The 13,620-nt window shown below is 38.3% G+C and overlaps 1 protein-coding gene across 3 annotated transcripts in view; it reads left to right on the top strand.

Annotated features, from left to right (window-relative positions):
- LOC102231083 (protein argonaute-3) overlaps positions 1 to 13,620 on the top strand; it is a 33,663-nt gene continuing 20,043 nt past the window's right edge. For all 3 annotated transcript variants that reach the window (XM_005806480.2, XM_023330926.1, XM_023330927.1), the window contains exons 1-2: positions 1 to 780; positions 12,332 to 12,503. In XM_005806480.2, the coding sequence (XP_005806537.1) occupies positions 762 to 780; positions 12,332 to 12,503 (191 nt within the window). In that variant the 5' untranslated portion in view covers positions 1 to 761. The remainder of the gene's footprint in view (positions 781 to 12,331; positions 12,504 to 13,620) is intronic.

The following is a 13,620-nucleotide window of genomic DNA, read 5'->3' as shown; positions in this document are numbered from 1 at the left end:
TGTCGGTGTCAGAAAGGCAACTTCACCATATTTAGCTGGCTTGCCGAAGCCCTGCAGAGTTGTTCTGTCAACCAGCCTGGAAATCCCGACACTTATCGGCGGATACACAGCGGGGTTGACAGCTTCGTTTCGACGCTTGGACACTACTTCCAGACGACGACGTCTGCGGAAGACCGAGACTGGGATAAGCGACCCGCCTGAAAGCAGCTGTTTTTAACGCGACAAAAAGTGGCCGTCGTCTGTCAGAATTCCAACTATTAGTAGAGCTAGCCTGCGAGCTAACCACTTTAGCTGCTCCTACGACTCCTTGTCCCGTGGTTAAATATTTATGTCGTCCCTGGGGACGGCCATACATCGGTGGGGATTTAGTTGGACTCAATGACCCCGCTGTGATGATCTCCTGACAGCTCCTCTAGTCTGCTCCAGCCACTTTCCCCCAAAGCCTGGCTAGCAAGCTAACTTGGCTAACTAGCAGATTTTCATTCCCCACAGTAGCCACTATCCTTCGCCGTGGCAGTGAGATCCGATTTTAGTAGTCGGCGTGCGGAGAAGGTGGTTTGTGGAGCCAACGGAAAACCATAGCGAGGGTTGCCTTTTCAAAGTGGGAGTGAAAGAGGAGGATATCGGGGGTTAGGACACGCTGTTACTCAGCGGAGGAGGCAGAGGCGCTGCACTCCCGAAGGAGACACCGGACTTAACGGAGGAGTCCCGAACGTTTGACGTCTGTGATCCGGGAAGCGAACCGGGCAGAGACCTCATGAATGGAAATCGGAACTACAGGTGATTAATCTTGCAACATTTCTTTTCTTGGCTGTTTCGCAAGTAGGGGTGAGATGGAACTTAGGTGTAATAGATTCATTATTCTCGATCGTAGGTTTTCGATCACTAGAATGACTCGCACCACAGGATCATACATTGTGTAGAAGGAGTGGATGGACAAGATGTGTATTTTGGATCTCATGGGGAAATAATTTAGCTATTCTCTATTTCGTATTCCTTTGATGATACTGAGGAAGTGGTTCTGCTGATTTTACATCATCAGGCAGGTCAAGTGTGGGCTTCAAACACAAGCCTGGTATTCCCCTTGCTGGTCATCTCAGAACATGTGACCCTAGCTGAACTCTGTCAGGAACTGACCCCTCCTAACTGACCTCAACATATTTAGCAGCTGCCTTTCAGCCTAACATCTTTACTATGGTACATATGTTTGGTGCTCAAAACTGTTAGGCAGCACAGTTAAACAATAATAAATAAATAAAAAGAATGTAGTGACCAGACTTGGAATTTGATGTTTTTGTAAAAAGGTTATAAAGAGGTGTGATAGGAAAATGGATTTATATGTAAAAACATTTTTATCTGAAATGACTGTAAAGTAACTTAAATGATATCAAGATCATGTATGTAGGTGAATAAATAAGATAAGTATTTTGGATATTTTGGATTAATTCTGGTCCCTCATATTGGAAAGATGTGATCCAAAATCACAAAAAGTGCTTAATTTCAAAAAATGTTTGAGAATTTGCTTTGAAATATTTGACTAACGACCTCAGATCAATATTTTGCCTATTTAGTTGCAAAAATAAATGTGTGTGTGGGGGATTTCCAGTCCAGAGGTTACTTTTAATAGTATAGAAAACTGTCACATAATCTGACTGGAAACAAGTTAAATTCTTGCATTATTTCCAAAATAAATCCTGAAATTATATAAAATGCATATATATAAAAATGTCATGATATTCGAACATTGTGCGGGATAATCAAGCATGTGTACACGCATCAAATCAGTACATTTTTGATAAAGAACATTAAGACTATTTTGGTAATTCTTCCAACAAAATTTTGCTGGACCAAAAAATACACAATAACCACTGATTGTGTCTTGAACAGAAATTTATAGTAATAACAATAGTAATAAGTATAATAAATTCTTTCATTTTTTTACTTTATAATCAGAAATTCTCTACTTATAAAATATTTTGTCCCAGAAACTGAAATAGATTGCTTCTAACTTAAAAAACCCCAAAAAACTTCTATTTTTAAAAAAAAAGTCATTTTAGTTACCGTAATGTTTAATTTAGATTTTTACTCATCTCTGTCCAGACCTGGTGAGAACCAAACAGCGGCCACCTTGATCATGGTAGCCGTTAAACAGTTCTGAACCACCTGGCTTTGTCTCAATGTAACGGAAGCTTTCCTCTTATGTGACCATAAACTGAATGCAAGGTTCTCTTGATTAGCCAGTGATACATGATACTGGAGCTGGTCCGTTGCCCACTCCCGCCTCCTTCGAGAGGAGATCCCTCTCTGTTGCCTGTTCTCCTGTTAGTGCCTCAGCCTCCTTCAGCTTCCCAGCATTAACAGCAAAAGGGACTGCAAGGTGTTTTCCCACCAACATATGGTTTACAGACTGATGCCTCAAACAAATGCAGAAGTGAATGAATGTTATCCAAATCCTAGAAACAACTTGGTGTCTCATATTGAAATTCTGTTACTTTTATCTAAGTTTTAACATTCTGGCAGGCGCACTAAAAGCCTTACACAGTAGAATGCTTGAAAACGATTACTGGGAAAATTTTAACCCAATATCCTAATAAACTCCTGGCTTGTTTATTGTAGTTTACCCCTCCAGCTCTACTATCAGCATGGTTGCCATAAAAGTAGACCTGGAGACCTGCCAGTAGTGGATGTGTTTGCTCAGGGCTCTGAGAACACAACACATGGAGTTTCACTAACTATACCACTATCCAACTTGACATTTAGTTAGTTAAAAACATTGCTGGTGTTTTCATTTTGAAATACATTAATACAGATGCAAGTTTGTGTTGATAATATGCTGTGTGTTTGTTAATTGGTCATCTTGTGTTTCTGCATGCTGACCGTTGAGGTCTGTTATTGGGTGAATGATTAAAAGGGGGGCCTTCTACTGGTCAGTCTGTGGTCTGGAGAATGGTGTGAGGAAAATGCTTATTGATCACTTTGCCCGTTTAGATGCTTCTCAATGGTACCAAACATATTTACCATGGGGGCCATCGTTCCCAAGAACTTAGCATGATGGCTGTATGAAGTAAAGGCTATTGAAGCTTTAAAAAAATGAAATTAATTTAACAGCATTGATGTTAACACAGCGCGTCAGATGGTGAACATTATTTTGCCATGGCATAAAACAAGCCCTGTCATATTAAGAAAAGTGTGAAGGCCCATCCCTTTTTGTTTTGTATTTTCTGTAAACCTTCTAATTTATATAATCCTCTTACTTGAAACAAGATGTGAAAAGGAAATACCTTAATCCTACTTTTGCTGTAATTAATTGAAATTTGGCACATTTCTGGTGGGGCTGTTTTAATAATTGTTCCAAGTTTGAAAGAAATTTCTGTTTCAGATGATCACAAAGAATATAATCTACAAAATTATACTACAGTAACTGTCATATTTCAACTTCAGCAACACATGACTGAATCCTGTTTAAAATGCAAATATTTTGGCACTATATTCAGTAGGGATTCAGTAGGGAATCGGTAAGCAGTGTTTCCCAACTTTGGTCCTCAGGGCCCACTGTCCTGCATGTTTTAGGCATTTTCCTGCTTCCACACAACTGGCTTCATTAAGAGGCTCATGCACACCAGGGTTGAGAACCACCAATAATGAATCTGTCTCACCCCCAACAAAACACTTTTCCAACCTTTGCTATGATAATCGTATTTGGGGGGGAAAGATAGCATTAGATGCTTTGGTTTTATTCTTCTGCTTTGTTTGGAAGGACAGCTATTTGTTCCTGAAAAAAACAATGTGTGAAGCAAAGCTGTTAAATTTATGAGGTGGGGGAAACAAATTGTGACAAATAACCTTGATTTAATTTTTGACTAAATCAAGGTTATTTGATTGGGATATTTAGCCCTTACTCTCAGATATGCAAAATTACAAAAACCCAATTTTGACTCTGGTCTGGCAGAATAATATTTAACCAAAGAAATGAATTTGATTTGTTGATGTTTATCAGTCAAAAACCTCATGAGGTAAGATATCTTGCCTAGAAATTATCTTCCATCTAAAGATTTCTGTCTGATTCTTCTGGCTGGTTGTTTGTACTGAACAGAATCCATTCGCAAGTCTTCAAAGTTAAGATGGAAACTATCTTGCTTCTGGTTAAAACCTTTGATTCCATATTATTTTTCATTTACTGGAAAGACAATGAGATGGCTTTTCACAGCACAGCAGGCAGAGGGGGGGATCCCCACCTTCAACTATCCACCTGTCACATTTTACCCAGGTGGGATTTGAGTTGGCTAGAGATGACTCAGCTCAATATGAGCTGAAGCTTGAGGTGGACTTTGTAGAAAACACCGAAGTGAAATGTATTTATTGGACGCCTAAAATAAGAAATCTGTTGATGTTTTTAAGCATGCTCTCATTTTCCTGCAACTTTCTTTTCCTGTTTTATAGCTGCCTTTGTTCAGTCCTCTCATTCCCGCTCTTTTTTTTTTTTTCTTTTTTTCACAGACGGTTCCGACCCCCCACCCCCAACCCAACTCCTCTTTCTCTTCCTTGGTTACTGCTTCTGTTTCCCTCTCTGTGCCCCAGTGGGAAACTCTGCCTTCCCTGTCATTCTCCTTGTAGGTCGATTCTCTGTGGATTTTGTACAGACAGTAGGGTCGGCTTTGAGGGAGGGCTTAGCACTTGATTTGCAGTCTCTCCTCATAATACTCAGTTCATTCAAGCTGCCTGTTGACAATGGGCTACCCCCTCCCCTCATCTGCGGTCCCAACCACCCATAAGGCTAACTATCGGCATATTGTTGTTGGTTTCTATGGAGAAAGCAGTTAAACCTTATAGTCTTTAAGGGGGGTGTTCATTGCTGTGCTAAACAAAAATGTATCATTGATAATAAAGACATTGGATCTAACCAATTCTTTTTAATAAGGGTAACTGCTGTTGGATGTTTTTCATTCAGATTAACGGTTTTGCATAAGATTGGTAAAAACTCAAATAGTGCTTACTTAAATGCTTAATCTATTTTTTAAAGAGTTTTTTCATTATCCTTTTCATATAAAATTGGGGTTAAAACATAACATTTTTGTATTGCATTGCTAGCATAATTTTTTCAAAATATTTACAAATAATTAGATTAGCTTTATTACAAAATCTAATTACATTTATATGAAAAGAGAAAAGTAACAATTACTCATACTGTTTCTACACTAACAGAATGCATAGAAAAGTTATGGACAGGAAAATTGGACCTTGAAGTGAAAGCCTGCATTTTCTGCTTTGAGCCTCACTGAATGATAGAAATCACTCTGTTGATCATTTGAATTTATTCAGTGCATCAGACGTTAGTTGACATGTTGATTAGAAACCACTCTCTTAAATTCTGTTAAATGTTAACTTAGGCTCCTTCTGCAATATGTTAATGTATTCAATATGGTGTAAAGAATGCAAATAAAAACTTCATGGAAGTAAAATTCATGCAGGTAATTCATGCACATTTTTATTTTCAGATACAAAACATGTTCAAAGTTAATTATTCAAGGAATGGCTCAGACTACTTGTTACTCCAAATGTAGTTTTTTTCCCTCCTCACTAACAAGAATCTTGCAATTTTTTAATGTGCCTCTTAAAATGTTAAGATGATTATTAGCATCTTAGCATCCACATGTTGCCTAGGTTTAATTTGACTTTTATTAATCACAAAAACCTTTGTGATACTGTTGCTAAATTATCTGTTATCATAAAGCAACAGTTTCCTGTTATTTACAATTTTCTGTCCATTTTCTTGCCGGCATCTCAGGCGTTACAGATGAATATATTTTTGTCAATCATAATGGTTCTGCTTTAAACTGTAATTCAGTTTAAAGCCATAACTGAATTACAGATTCAAATAATTCCCCTGGTGTAGTACCTATGTACTTTAATCACACATAAGTCAAGATTATAAGTAAACGAGCCCTGACCTGTGTCTGCTCAGCCTGTCAGGTTGGAACAGCAATACAGAAGGCCTCATTTAGGCCACTGGTTATTGAAGGTCTCAAAATGGGTCTCAAATATTTGCCTTAATAAATATAAATAACAAAAATATTCAATTTAAGATGACATACGAAGCGGTCATCTGCAGCAACTCCATTTCCTGGAGGACCTAATTTGTTTCATTCTTCATCTGTGGTTTGGAGCCAAACTAAATTTTGCCATTGCCACAATAGACCCTGTGTCACACTTTTAATATCCCTCATTTATTTATTTTTTGTCAGTTTTCACCTATTACTGTCAAACTGTCACAAATTCCCTTTTGGGACCTTCTCAGGTCTGGCAGTAGGCTCACTAACTCCTCCCTCACACACTTTCTGAAAATATTTGTGTAAAATACTTGTTTGCACTCTTTAAGCCCAGGTTTTGCCTTGAAGGTGGTGGAGAAGGGATTTCAACATATTTGCATGTTGTTGTGACCGAGTATACCCTTCTCAGCCTGTCGGTACGTGACGGCCGACTGGTGTTTATCTGTAGCTAAGAGTGGCAGTGACTCCCCCGGGTGCGAGATGCAGCACGCTCTCTCTCTGAGGTTGATGGAGGGAGCGAGAAGGAGGAGTAGTGATGTGTAGGACAGGCATCAGTCCTCCCAGAAGCTTTCAGTCTTTCTATGAGCAAGCGCGTCTCTAGGTTCGGCCGGCTGTGACTGACGCCATTGTGCCTGGTTACTGAGCTCTCGTCCTGTTCCTAACGTTCAGGCCTCTCAGGATTAGAAGTACAACAGCTGTATTGTGTGTGTGTGTGTGTTGCGTTGTGGACTTGCGTGTTGGTGTCAGCAGTGTGAGAGTGGCCGTTTGTGTACGGGAGGGACGTGGCGGAGGGGGTTTGCAGTGAGTGGATGTCAGCCTGGCTTCTCACCATGCAGTTTCCCTGGCTCCTGGCCCACTGTTTACAGTGTGACTGTGTTGTGTTACAAGGCAACCAAGTGGAATGAGTTCACATTGCTGAGATGTTTCTGCAACATTTTTCAAGGAAAAATGTGTCTCGATTACTGCTACACTATAAAGTTGAGAACTGAATTATTTTTGCCACATGCGTGCAATTTTTAGTTTCGTTGTTGTTCTTGCTACATGATAATCATTTGATAAAACCTAAAGTAATTATTTGGTAGTGTTGAAGGTAACTTTTTATTCAGTGCGTCTTGACGTTTCTACTAAAGAATTTATTCCGTCAGGTTAACTTTTGGTGTTAAGTGGGCACTTGTGTTGCAGCCAGACTCGGCTCATGTTCAACACAATTAGTTTGATGAGCTATCTCATTGACTTGCACCAAACAGAAGTTTGAGAAATACATCGAGATTACGCGTTGTGTATGAAAATACTGAGATTTAATACATTAAAGATACTATTAAAGTGCATTCACACCTGCTTTGTTAAACTTGCTTTAATAAAACTAGTTTTTTTGCCTAGAAAGTCTGGTTCATTTGCATACGTAAGAATGTGTACTCTAACTATAATGCGTACCAAAAAGGTGAACTAGTCCAACTAAAAACTGTGGTCTCTGTTTGATGAAAGTGAACTCTAGTGTGGTTCGAATGCATATATGAATGTCAAACGGACTGGTGTTCACTCCAAAACCAGGAAAGGAACAATATTGCAAGGTATCTTGGATAATTTCAACCAAAACAAACACATGAGTCTAGAACTAGCAGGAGAAATGGCTTGAGATCTTCTGCCAAAGACAAAAGAGAAATCCTACAACCTGTGTTTACATTTTGTGGAGAAGGAAGTAGCTCTGTGTCGTCTTCAGAGGTTTTTGCGTTGTTTCTTTAGTGGTTCTTGGCTCAGCGCCACCACAGGCGAGGGGATGAACAAGTTGCTTTAAGGTTTTGTTGGTTTGACACAGTGCAGTGTGAAAACAAATTGTACCAGCTGAATATGTAACAAATGCTGCAACATTGGTCCCCAATAGAACAGAGTAGCCTGAATATCAGGTGTGAAAACTCCCTTAAAAGCTTTGGAATCAGTATAGTTGTTGTAAGAGCACAAAATGATCGCATAATGCCAGCTGACTATATTAAACAGCAGCATGAAACTTTACATGCTGATTGTGGTTAAATGTTCTCTCACTTTTTTGTATGCATGTCTAAATGCACAGACCCAGGAAATGAAACCACACTGATGTACAGTAGGAAGATCTGATCTACCTCGACCTATGCCTTTGTTTATTAAGTCATATCCTTCTGGTAATTAACCTAAAGTACATCTGAGTTTTCACAGTTGATTTCTAAAGCAGAAACATGGGGTGTAGCATTTTTGGTTAAACTTCTGATTTCTCTAAAGTCATTCATGGAGATTACTAATAATCAGTAGGAGTAAAGGAGTGAATTTGTGGCTGAAACTTAACATTTGTTCTAGGAAACTGCATCATGTCACAAACAATAGGTCTTTTTTCTTTTCTTTTTATTTTTTGTAATCAAAATATGCCTGATTTTGTAATATAAGCATGGAGATTTGGTAACCTTATGATGGCATGTTTGGATGTCTTCATAGGTGTGCAGCATCTTGTTCACTAATGTTCCATCATATTGATCATAATGAGATGCTTTAGAAACTACCATAGTTTTCTCTGGCTTTTTGAAGCATTGTGCAATGCAACATCTGTTGCTGCACACTGTCTGTCAACTGACTGCACTTTTTTGTTGCTTACAAGTAAGACAAATTTCCAGTTGCCAAAATCACATCGTTGAACACTGCTGGACTTGCATAAATTAACAAACGCTTTCATCAAAAGTGAACTTTCCTATTGCTGGGGTAGACATAATTCCTCCTTTCAGAGCAACTAGTCTTGCTGTTTATTTTACTTTTAGAAGATCACGTTGTTATGTCTCCCTGAAGGAAGACTTGAAGCTGTACATAGCAATCCTGTTATCAACTTTGTTTTGTTGAGTCACTACTGCCAGGTTCATAAATGCTTCAATAAACATCTGTGTGACATGCTTGTTAGATTTTCAGGCTCTCAGCTTGTTGCCTCTCATATGTGTATTATTAAGCACTTCTGTGTGTTCACAGGTGAATGAGTGCTTTGACTAAAATGGGTTTTCTCAAGCTCTTGGTATTTTGGAACAGTGTGAACTACTGTGCTGCTTGTTCTCTGTAGAGATTTGGGTTTTAAATAATAACCCCTCTGCAGGATAGAAGCTCACTATTTTTAGACAACAGCAACTCACAGGAAAAAAAAATCTTTCCCCCCCCAAAAAAGAGAAAATAAGTTACAATTAAATAAGTAAAAGTCAAATATTTGTCTTTGCTGTAGTCGGGTGAAACGGAAGTCAAATTCCTTGGTGGTTGTTTCTTTGTTCACAAACCTGGCCAATAGAGCTGACTCTGATTATTACTCAAGAACACATGAAAATGCTTGACTACAAAAGTAAGCCCACTACTATAAATTGGGTTTCTTAGATGTAAAAGGGAAATAAGAATGAATAAAATTACAAAGCTGATACACAAAAATGGGGGGTGCAAATTGGTTAAAGAGATTTTGTTTTGAATCTGATCACGTCACCTCAGCTTGTAGTAAGTTTCCATTTACAAATAGGCAAGTTTTTGAACATTTAATGAGTAATTCTGCAATATAAAAAGGAGTTTGTTTGAAGCTGAAAATCATGTGGTTGAGTTTGTGTAAAATGCCCAAAAAGTACCACTCTGACTGTATCATTCTCTGTAAAAACAAAAACTGAATTTCCTGCAGTCTTGCTGTTTAATACCACTTCTATAAATTACTGTATGTGTGGGTTTCAGGCTGAAGACAAACCAACTGGTGGCAGTAGGAGGAGATTTCTAAAGATTTAAGATGCTATCATTACTTCTTGGGCAAATCTATTGATGAGTTCAAAAGCTGGGTGCTTTAGCGCATTTCTTCTTCTGTGGTGGCCCTGTGACTCACATCGAGTAGAGGCCAGTTCCAAGACGCCGATAAAAACCACAGAACATCAACCCCGCCTCTTCTATAATCATGCCACTCCCAACTATACTGGGAGAACATTTTTAGTGAGCTAGAAAATCAAGAACAGCATCTTATTTCTATAAATACCTCTTAATAGATGCCTGTTTTCAGAGGTTTTGTGTGGGCTCACTACACAAGTTTCACAAATTACCAAACAGTTAAACTGCACTTAGTTGTGAGTAACAGATTTTCCAGCCTTCCCCCATGCTTTTTTTTTGCACATTTTATTCAAGTAATTTTAAGTCTTTACCCTTTCATCAACCTAGTCATTTTTCACAGGAAAAATAAAACGCGTACGTCTCGACTGTAAATAAACAATCTCATGTTGTGTGCTGTTACCTCACTTCAGGTTTCTTTTTTGTTGTGGGGAGATTTTCTATGAACTTCCCCCTGAGAGCAGCTTTCAACTGCAGCCTACACATGTGGGACCCGTGAGTCAAATCGGAGATGAGTCACATGCTCAAACATGACTCTTATTTTTCAATGACACATAACAGGCAGCTTTTTTTGGTCAGGAGCGCTGAAGCTGTGGGGAAAGTTGAAATGAAAGCACCATAGGTTGATGGGGAGGGAGAGTAAACAAAGCAGCACCAGCCAGGCAAATAAGCGAGCCTTCAATGAGTTCCTGTACAAAGATGTACGTTTCATAACAATAGCAGAATGAGACAATCGTTGGAGCAGTACAAACAGTACAGTAAGTTGTGATGTCAGCAAAAAGCTAGTGTTCTCAGCTTTGATGAGGCTTTGCAAGCCTCAGCAGAGCCTAAATATCCTCAACAAGATTGTTGCGGATTAAAGTGGAAAATAACAGTTTAAGGATCAAAGTGACTCATGCCTCAGACATTCACGTCTCTTTTTCTATTGCTCTGAAAGCAGCCATGTGTCATGTTTTTGTTTTTAGTCATTATGTGCTTGAATTCTGTTCTTTAGAGCTTAGAAGTTTTAAAACCTTTTACACACTTTAATCATATATTTACATCTTTGAGGCATATACTTTCTGTCTGCATAACTGTCTGAAATGGCAGAGGGAAGAGCTCTTTGCAAACATTTTGATTGTGTCTCTTACTGCTGATTCATCCAAGTCTCGATTAGCATATTCAAATAAACCAAAGCTGGAAGTTGACAGGGTTTCCTTCAGGGTTGATGTGCCTAGAAATGCCAGAATTTCTCCTCTTTGTTTTCAATTTTCAGCATTGATCATGTTTGATATTAAAGTTGCAAAGATGTGGTTTTGTGAAGGGTGCAGTGTGTTTGTGTGTGTTTTGTGATTAGAAATGTCAGCATGTGATGTGTCGGATTTGTTGGCATTTCCCCCATACACATAACCTTATGGTGACATTTTCAGTTTCTCTGCTTTAGTTTGTCATTACAGCAAGATAGTCATTCAGTTTTAATTGAAATTTTAAAATACTTCATTTCTTTTTTAAAAAGTATTTTATTAAATCATCGGTAACCTCGTTAATATATAATGTCTTCCAACCAGTGCAGTATTTCTGTTTTTAATAATTTGGTATGTTATTGTATTTTGGTTTTTTTTCTAGTAACTTTTCATTATTTTAATGTGATTTTATTAATGCACATTTATTTGATTTTCAGCAAAAAACTGTAGAATTGAATATTAACTGAACATCTACACAGTCAACGAAAGGAACTAATACGCCTAAAAATGTTACAGTTTTCATTAAAATCACAAACCGCAGCAAATTATTTTGTAATTTTTTAAAAGATAAACCAACACATAGTACCTCCTTAAAAAGTGGAAGAAAAAAACTATATTTTTACAAACAAAACCCTAAAAGTTATTATTTTCCAGTCAGCTTTAGTCTGATACCGAGAAGTAAAATCCAGGGCAGCCCGTTGTATTCAGTCACCAAATTAGAAAATAGTCCACTGGTGTGTAATTTAATCCGAGTCTAAATACAGATGTTTACATTTGTTTCTATATTAAGGCCTCAGTGGTTTGCTAGAAAACATTGTTGGGCAAATGGCTCATTCAATTCAACAACCACACCAGACACCCGAGTGTCTGGTGTGGTTGTTGTGAAGAGGAGCATCAGATTATAAAAATAATATCTATAGTCAGTAGATGGATGGATCAATAGATACACAATGCTTCTTTGCTTCTCTTCATGAAGAACAGGGATGGTTAGAGTTGATTTTTTAAAAAAAGCAATTCTGGAAGAAAATCTTTTGGAGACTGCAAGAAAAACATAAAATTGAGGCAGCCGCTCACCAGTTTCAATTGGTCGGATGTTTTATGAGTTATGTTTTTTATGTTTCTGGCCTGAGTGATTTGAATCTGATCCACACAAAGACTTTTTATTAAGACGTTTTTATTATATTCCTTATATTTTTGTTCTCCTCTCAGGAGCCGTTGGGCCCCAGGCCCTGTTCTCCATGCCTCGGCGGCCTGGCTATGGCACCATGGGGAAGCCAATCAAGCTGCTGGCCAATTGCTTCCAGGTGGAAATCCCAAAGATGGATGTCTACCTCTACGAGGTCGACATCAAGCCTGACAAGTGCCCACGTCGAGTGAACAGGTAAGATCTGGCTCTGCTAATTTAAATCACTTCACATCTGTTTAAAACAAGGCATTTTACTGATGTCTAATGCTGCACAGCTGGCAGTAAGTGGGTACATTTGTTTGTATTATCTAGTTAACATATAAATCTAGGTACTGGTGACCTCTTCTTGTCAGAAACGTCTTTAGAGCTAGAGTCCAACTCAAAATCACTTCCAGCTAAACAGATGTTCCTGAACATGACTCACATCATTGGTTTGTTCTTCTCTGAGTGATGAACATTAGAAACATCCACCACTGTTCCAGAGCCAGAAGGTTTGTCTATTCTTCAATTCAGCTTTCAACTTGTCAACTACTTGTTTGACCCTCTGCCCTGTTAAAGGCGCCACATGCCGGTTAAAATGTGTGACTACTAGACGCATGAATAGCTTTTTCCAAAAGCCATCAACACTCTGAGTCAGTGCACACCATGACACACACCACATCCTGCATTTTAAATTTGCAGTATTTTTATTATATATTTGTTGCAATGACTAAAGCGGCACTAAAAAAAACAAGGCGTCCCGACCTGGATTCAGCTAAGCAGAAATGGGTTAGTCTGCTTTTGGCAAAGTAGCGCCATGATTCATCAAGGGATTTAACCTTAACTGCTGCTAGGAGTAGCTTTTTTTCTCAAGTACTCTTTTAACTCCACTTACATTTGTGGAAAATTTGTCCTGAGGGTTCAGTTATTAGTGAAGCAACAAACACTAAAGAAGAGATTGCTGGAATGACTAAAACTGTGAACCGCATTAGTAAATCTGGAAGGATATTGGTGAACAATAATTTTTGAAGAAACCAAAAAAAGAAGAAAATGTTCTAATTGTTTGTGACAATCACTTTCAGGGAAATACATTTAAACTATATGTTTTTTGTGAACCTTGGCAGATTTTCTAATACAAAAATGTGTGTTTAAAGTTTTTCTTTCTTGATGGCGGAAGTTGGATTGGAGAGTAGCCAAGATACAAATTGTGAGAGTAGCCCAGATGTTTTCACACATTAACTGACTTCTTTAAAGACGATTGCAAACTTTTCATCTCAAAATGTTTTCATAATTTCTGTGAACCACAGGGTCCTTGTAATATCTTGTCCGCTGT

This window comes from Xiphophorus maculatus, chromosome 3 (genome assembly GCF_002775205.1).
Source record: "Xiphophorus maculatus strain JP 163 A chromosome 3, X_maculatus-5.0-male, whole genome shotgun sequence".
In the NCBI taxonomy this organism is placed as follows: domain Eukaryota; kingdom Metazoa; phylum Chordata; class Actinopteri; order Cyprinodontiformes; family Poeciliidae; genus Xiphophorus; species Xiphophorus maculatus.
Note: the sequence above shows the minus strand (reverse complement) of the source record. Positions and strands in the feature narration are given on the sequence as shown.